The 7996-nt window shown below is 41.8% G+C and overlaps 1 protein-coding gene across 1 annotated transcript; it reads left to right on the forward strand.

The window, feature by feature from the left end:
• Positions 1-3351: 3351 nt before the first annotated feature.
• Positions 3352-7457, forward strand: Rhox3a2 (reproductive homeobox 3A2). Its single transcript, XM_003688970.4, has 4 exons — positions 3352-3537; positions 3788-4157; positions 6034-6079; positions 7227-7457. Exons 1-4 carry the CDS (start codon positions 3357-3359, stop codon positions 7275-7277), a joined length of 648 nt encoding a protein of 215 aa, XP_003689018.1. The 5' UTR covers positions 3352-3356; the 3' UTR covers positions 7278-7457.
• Positions 7458-7996: the final 539 nt, after the last annotated feature.

Below are 7996 nucleotides of genomic sequence, written 5' to 3' on the forward strand. Positions count from 1 at the left end.
GAATTCAGTCATGTATTTGGATTGAGACACTAAACTTTTAATACTTCCACTATAAATGTTGTAAAAAAAAAAGGTTAATGGAATTTATAACAAAGGAATTAGAGGAACTCAAGAGAAAAGTGTTGACAAAGGATATCAAACTGTTTTCCATATAACAAATAAACATTCACAAGAAATATAAAAAAATAAAAATTCTATAAATAAAAAATAACATAAGGACTGATGAGGTAGCTGTGAACATAAAATATTTTGCCAGCAGTTCTAATGACCCGATTTCCATACCCAGGACCCACATAATGGAAGGAGAGAAAGTTGTCCTATGATATCCACATAGGAAGCACTGGTCCCTTCCCCTCAGCAATAAATAAATGAATTAAAAGTATATATCCTAACAGCATTATTTATAAAGCAATGACAAATAACTATATTGAATAAAAATCACTGCAGCAGCCAATAAGAGAACTGGGTAGTCTTGAAGATGGGTCAGTTGAGAGTACTCAGTCTGAGAAATGGAAATAAGAGAAGAGGGTAGTCTTGAAGATGGGTCAGTTGAGAGTACTCAGTCTGAGAAATGGAAATAAGAGAAGAGGGTAGTCTAGAAGATGGGTCAGTTGAGAGTACTCAGTCTGAGGAATGAAGAAGAAGATATTGAAAGTACTGGGAAGTGTGGGATTGGATGGGTAGGGAGAGTGGGCAAAAGTACCTTAGGAAAAGAAAAATGTAGGGGTTAACAGGATGCATCCATGGGTAAAGATGTTTGCATCCAAGATTGGTGTCCTGAGTTTGGTGCCCAGGTTCCTCACAGTAAGACAGAACTGATTCCCACAGGTTGTCCTATGGTTTGTGGGTATGTGCCATGGCATACATCCCATAATACAAGGAAATAAAATATAAATTTTAAAAGAAAAATTGTGAGAACCCCTGAGTACAATGCCCAAGAATTAGAAGGTCTAGAGGAAGGGGGGAAATGAAGACTTGGAGAAATAATGGCAAAATGTGTAAATACTGCAAATCCTACACCATTAGCCAAGGAAAAAGCCTAACCTCATTAAAGCACCCTAAACTGAGATTGACACCAAGACTCTCCTGCTCCTGATAAAGAAAAGGATTGCTTGACAACAGCAGCAAAGAAGAAGCGCCTTATGCAAAGACACGTAAATATAAGGAAGAGCACCCTCGTGAACATGGGGGGCAGCAAGTACTGAGACCAGCATATTTAAGGCAGTGAAAGGAGCCTTGAAAGCCCCGTGGATGGATATTTCTAGATGTGACCAGAACAATTATTCAAAAAGGACAGAGGATGGTAACAATTGCCATTATCCCAGAGACCAGGAGGAACAGATTAACATTCTGGAGATGCCTACCGAACACTGTCTCAAAAATATTTTTTAAAGAAGGGACATAGAATAACAATATGAAGTGAGAGATGGGCAGTTGTAAAATGATATAGATTGCAATATATTATTTTAATAATGTATAATAAAAATAGAGCATCCCAAGGAAAGGGAAACTCACCATAATAAAGCACAATAGATAAAGTGGGTGTTCTAACCCCAAGCAGCAATATACATATTGTTTACAAACATACAGGGAATATTCTCCACATAGATGATATAATAAGTGAAAACAACACTTGTCAGTAAATTTTAAAAATTAAAGCAGGCTCCATGCACATTTCATAACTGTAGATTCCAGAATCATAAACGGGGAAAGAAATGGTTGTCTTTATTTAGAAAGAGTGTCATTTTCTATTTTTAGATGCGGTCATATGTCCCTCTCTGAACACAAACTCACTCTGTACACTAGCATGGCTCTGGCATCTACCTCCTCACAGGACAGCATTACAATGCAGTTCAGAGATCATGTGACTTTAAGCATGCTGGGTAAGGACAATGCAAACTGAGCTACAGCCCTAGCCCTGAAATGTATGTCTTTACTGTTTTGACTAGACTAGGTCTAGAAAAAAACAATTCTCCTGTGCTTGACACAAGCAATGATGGGATTCAGAGCAAAGAGAGCAGAAAAACTAGGAAAGAGACACATGTAGGCTTCGTTGTGAGGTAGTTATCAGAGCTGTGAGCTAAGTCTTACTCAAGGAAAACTCCAGGACTCCAGGATATTCCCACCCTACACTAGGGACAGTGTGGAAACATGATAGTGGTGCAGGGCCTTCTATTTTAAGAGTGAGCAGAACATGTTGGGAAAATGTGGCTGCATTGGGACGAGTCTGAGCACATACCAACACAGGGTCTGCTTGACAGACAGTCCTGGGATAGAGACCCAGGTATAAAAACATGTTTTCTCAGAGTTCTGTGTGTGTGTGTGTGTGTGTGTGTGTGTGTGTGTGTGCCTCCAAGACAAATGTGACAAAGCTCAGCACAGGTATGACAAGTCTCATAGCTTTTACCAGTACTCACCAAAACTTGACAGTGCTACTAACCTACCGGAATCCCTGCACCACAAGCCCTGTTGAAGTTGAGCCCTCTGATCGTTCTTCTGAGCCAGCAGGACCAGCAAGTCTACCCAAGCTCCTGTAAAGGCAGAGCATGGAAGCAAAACTAGCTCTGTGTTAGCTACCCTCCTCTTTACCTGGTGGCCTGCTTAGAGTTTCAGAGGGTGAATCCACAATCATGATGGCAGGAAGCATGGCAGCAGGTAGGCAGGCATGGCACTAGAGGAGTAGCTGGGAGCTTGTATCTTCTTCACCAACAGGCTCTCAAGAGAGGGGACATGTATTAATTTGGAATGGTGTGGGCCTTTGAAACCTGAAAGCCCACGCCTAACAATAAGCCTCTTCCCACAAAGCCAGACCTCCTCTAACAAGGCTATAGCCCCCAGTCCTTTCCAAGTACTTCTACCAACTGGAGACCTAGAATTCAAATATATGTGTCTATAGGCAGTCATTCTCATTCAAACCACCACAGGATCTAAGTTCACTTTCTGTGACAGCCCAAAGGAACAGGCCTCCTAGATAATCACATTGATGTAACTTCTTTTCTCTGCCACCTACCAGGGAATCAATGTGGAGCACTAGACCAAGAGGTAGTTCTACAAACATTTTCCTCAAGGGCTCCAGAGTTACTGGGAGATATTTTCTTGCTCCCCACAACTTGGCTTCTACAGTTGACCACCATCCCCTCGGTAGGAAGAAAATTCAATAAGGTCAGAGAAGTCAGCTGAGATGCAGCTTCAAAGGTTATTTCTGCATCTCTACTTCCCCGAGGTTTGTGTCCTCCCTGAAAACATACCCTGCTCATCCCAGCAACAAACTCCTCTCACCAGGGCACCTCAGGGTGAGCACCTAATGGTCCTCATTATAGCACTTCTGGGCACCTACCTCACCATAGCAACAGGTGATGAGCATGAAGCCAGAACGTTCCATCTCTAACTGGATACATAGTAATGTGGAACGGGCTGGAAGAAATCTCTTCCAGGTCAACGGTCACCGCTCTGCTCTATTACCGGAACTACCTCAGGATTACCACAGAGCTTCAAGGTCAGTCAACGGATGTGAGACTAAAATGGACAGCACCCAAGGTATGGACTGTTACAACATCAAGTACTTGTTCATTCGGGTAGTATATGAGGGTGAGGGTACAGGAGATGGTCAGTACGTAGCTGGAATGGTCAGTAGGTAGGTGGAATGGTGATATAACTATCTCCCTGAGAGACATGGAGGTGGCTCGGGAGGCATGATGGGAATGGCGCCATGGGCAGCTGTCATCTCTGCGACTTGCTGCCTACTTTTGGCGGCAAGGTTGACTTTTCTCTATTTTCCCACCTCCAGGTACCAAGGTTTTGCCGGCTGAAGAGGGAAAAAATGAAGAAGATGGAGGACAGGTGGAGTCGGCATTGGGAGCCACAGCCGCAAGGGGTAGAGGAAAAGAAGCATTAAATGGAGAGAGTCCCGCCGCTGCTGGCACTGCAGGCCTTGTAGAGGAAGACAGGAACAAGGAAGATGGTGGCACCAAGGGAGGTGAGAAGAATGAGCAGGAAGTGAGGGAGCAGATTCCTGAGCATGTTGAAGGAGAGAGTGACCAGGCTGAAGCGCCAAGGCAGGTGCCACGACGTCGATTGCACCATAGATTCACCCAGTGGCAGCTGGACGAACTGGAGAGAATTTTCCGGATGAATTATTTTCTCAGTCTAGAAGCAAGGTGAGGAGATTGCCTGGCCTTTTCTCCTACTTGATGGGAGCAAGTGCTGTTCCGAGGTGACCATTAACCTCCTCCCTGCTCCCCCACAGAGCCTCGTTTTTGAATTTATATTTTAAATACAGACCTTCATTTATTTGGTGGGGGTGGGCATGTGGCGGGTCGGTGGATTTGCATGTGTGTGAGTATATGCACCACCTGGCACATGAGGAGGCAAGAGGACACTTACAGCGTTTAGTTTTATAATCCATCATGTGGGTACAAGACATCAAACTGAGAACATCAGGGCTATCCGGAAAGCACAGGGACCCACTTAGCCATCTTGTCAGTCCCCACAAACTCTTGCCTCTTGAAATCCTAATCACCTGGGAAATTCAGACTGCCAGATCCAGTGTCCTCCACTATGGTTCCGAGGTAGGGGTAAGAGTCATACAAAATGACCTTGAAGTTATTTTCATACAGTATTCACATGAGTCCAAGTACAAAACTTCAGTCCATGTCTCCTACAGTAGTTATGTTCTTTTAAAAGAGATATGCAAGGCTGAGCTATGGTTGCCATACTACAGAGGGGTATCCTGCTGTTCTTAAAGTTTTTGATATATCTGTACATCATGTATTTTTCCTTTAAGTGTTTTATAATTAGAAACTCACTGACAAATTTCTCTCCTTACCGACCACCTCCAAGATCTCTCTAGGAATCCCTTCCTGGTCTGGCACTCACATTATAGCAGCAGACTGATCTCAAACTCACAGAGATCCTCCCACCTTTGCCTCTCAAGTGCTGGGACAACATGCTCCACCAAGCCTGGCTCCCAACATTCTCCTAGTTTTTTTATCTTTGCTTCCCCCCCCCCCAAACTGCCCACAGAAAATGGTCCACAAAACCAGGACTTAATATTGAGCATGTGTAAGAGCTTTTGTGCTGAGATCTAAGGCATGTTCAGCTTAGCTGGGTTTCCCTTTCTGTTTATTCTTGTCTGCTCACTCTGTAGTCCAGGCTCACCTGGAACTCACAGGGACCCATTTCTGAATTTCCATCCTCTGTCATTCTGGGAATCCAAGAAGCATTTGCCAGTACTATGGAGGGTTGTTTTTCTTGTTCTTTGATTCTTTTGTGGATTTGTTTGATTGTTTCTTTTCTGTCTGAAGTGCTTTTGATATTTTCTTGCCCAAGGCTTGTGAGATTATGGTTCAGTGGGTAAAAGTACTTGCCACCAACCTGGAGAACCAGAGTTTTGTCCCCAGTATCCACATCCATATGATAGAAAAAGGAAACTAACTTCCAGTAGGTGCCCTCTAACATCTACATGTTCACTAGGGCATAGGAGTGTGTGTGTATGTGTGTATAAACACCCCCAAAGAGTAATTCAAAGAAATGTAGCATTTCATTTCCCCCAACACTCTGTACATTAGAAGTCCTCTTATACTAATGGCACATTAGAAATTTTCCTGTCCTCCCTATTAATCCATCTTCTTTTGAGTTTAACCTTCTGTCCTGACAAAGGGCCTCTCACAGCATTCCTGTGTGAATTTGCTTTGCAACTATTGCTCTGTTTGCTTTTCTCTTGTTTTTAGAGGCAGGGTCTCATACACCACCACAGAGAGTATTGACAGCATTTCCTTAAGGTTGTTGACGCCTGTGTTGTGGCTTTTAATAATGCTTTCTAGGGGCATGAGTGGGTGCTCATGTGTATGAACGGTCCATTAATAATAAATAAAATTACATATAGAATTTGTTTAAATCTTCAAATCCTTCCAGATAAATGTCAAAGAAGTTGGGGAATGAGACCAACATTTTAAAGCAAATATATAAGATGATTCACATTTTTTTCTTTCATGTATATCGGTAAATACTGAACATCTATCATTTTACCCTCAGAAAACAACTGGCCCGATGGATGGGTGTGAATGAAGCCATAGTGAAGGTCAGTAAACCAAAGAAAGACGTTTGGCAGGACAGCCAGTTTACAACTTGCCTTATGTCTTGGCCGCATTCATCTTATCCATGAAATTGTTAACATAAAACTGTTTCAGAGTATTTTTCAAGATTGTTTTATTTTTACTACGTGTATGTCTCTGTGTATAAAATATGTGGCCAAGTGCCAAAAAATCCAGAGGAGGACATTTATTCCCTGACGCTGGATTTACAAAATCCAGAGGAGGACACTTATTCCCTGAAGCTGGATTTAGAGGTCATCTTGATGCACCCAGCTCAGACACTGGGAAGCAAACTCTGGCCCATGTGCAGGAGCAGCAAGGACTCTTAGCCACTGAGCTGTCTCTGCTGTCTACACCAAGTTACTTTTCAGGTCTAAAGTCTTTGTGAGTAGACATGGAATAAGGAAGCCTCACCATGCACAAAGGGCATACTTCAAAATGGAACGTGACTTCCTAAACAAATAAAGAAGAGCACTGAACGACTTTCATTTCTTAGACACATACCTATTACACATACATGTACTCTGTAGGTAAATTATAAATACAGATGTCTTAACTTATAACACAGGTATTTAGTAGAGATGATTACATTAATTATGTATACATATACAGACATACATACATAACTATGTGCAATTCCTTGCAATGCTGGTGTTTTAAGGTAGAGTTACTCTGTGACATCATACTGAAGTTAGGAGCTGCACAATCATAATCTATCTCAAATGCTCAAAATCAAACATAAATTTTATCCTTGCAGAAGGAATATTAGTTAGGCCATAGCTGAAAGGCTGAACCCAGCACTCATAAAGCTGATGAATAGGCTGGTGCATCTGCCTGAAAATGCTGCTCACTTGCTAAAATGTGAATTCAGTAGAGAGGGAAACAAGGTGAGCAACCTTTGAATACTTTTCTGGGACTATTTTGCAGTGCTGCTGTGGAAAGCAGGGTCTACAACATTCTAGGCAAGCGCTGAACAGCTTGCTAACCCTTTAGTCCCTCAGAAAATTAGAAAGAAGGGTTAGACACCAGGTTAAAGTAACACTGATATATGAACTTACATGGTATGTTTTTTTTTCAATTATGGTCCTAAAAGTTTGCTTCTCTGAACCAATTCCTTCTTCTCACTCATTGTAGAGATGGTTTCAGAAGAGGAGAGAACAATACAGGTGGTATAAGAGGCTATAAGGTCTCAGAAGTTCTCCTCCTGCTTCTCAGAACATCTTTCCTGAAGACTGTGGAGGAACCCTGCAGTGCCACTATCGCCAAGGCAACATAGAGAGAGGAATTGCTTTCGTCTCCTAACGATATGTTATTAAACTCTTATATCTGAAGCGATTATATTTCAATAACAATATGAATTTTCAATATAATTGTCCCATGTGCCTTTTGATTTAGTATAACATATATTTATAAGCTCTGTTTTTTCCATATTGTAACTTTTAAAATAGTTCCTGGTAAACACTTACAACTTAAAATTCAAGAACACAACTTTGTTCATGTTCTGGTCATGGTAATTCTGAAACACTCTACCTACATTGATGTGCCAGCAGTATACCAGCTGAAGAATGCTGGCCCTCACCATCAGGATCATGGCCCCCAGTTCAGAGATCAACATGTTCGAACTCAAATAATTTTTCCAGAAGAAGTATGGAATCTCTCATTCACGAGCCTTTCACGATGAAAAAAAAAAAAAAACAAAACTATGAAAAAATCCTGGTGGCTGTGTGGTACAAATTAGAAGTCCCTGCTGCTCTGTAAGATTATGAGGAGAACATCTCCTAGCTGCTCTTTTCCTTCTATCACCATAGGCTTAGTAGTAAAGTTGCTTTAGCACAGAAGTCCAATTATCTCCTTGAAATAGTATAGCGTATCAATACATTTTACATCATACCTCAGTAAAATAG

This window comes from Mus musculus, chromosome X, assembly GCF_000001635.26.
Source record: "Mus musculus strain C57BL/6J chromosome X, GRCm38.p6 C57BL/6J".
In the NCBI taxonomy this organism is placed as follows: domain Eukaryota; kingdom Metazoa; phylum Chordata; class Mammalia; order Rodentia; family Muridae; genus Mus; species Mus musculus.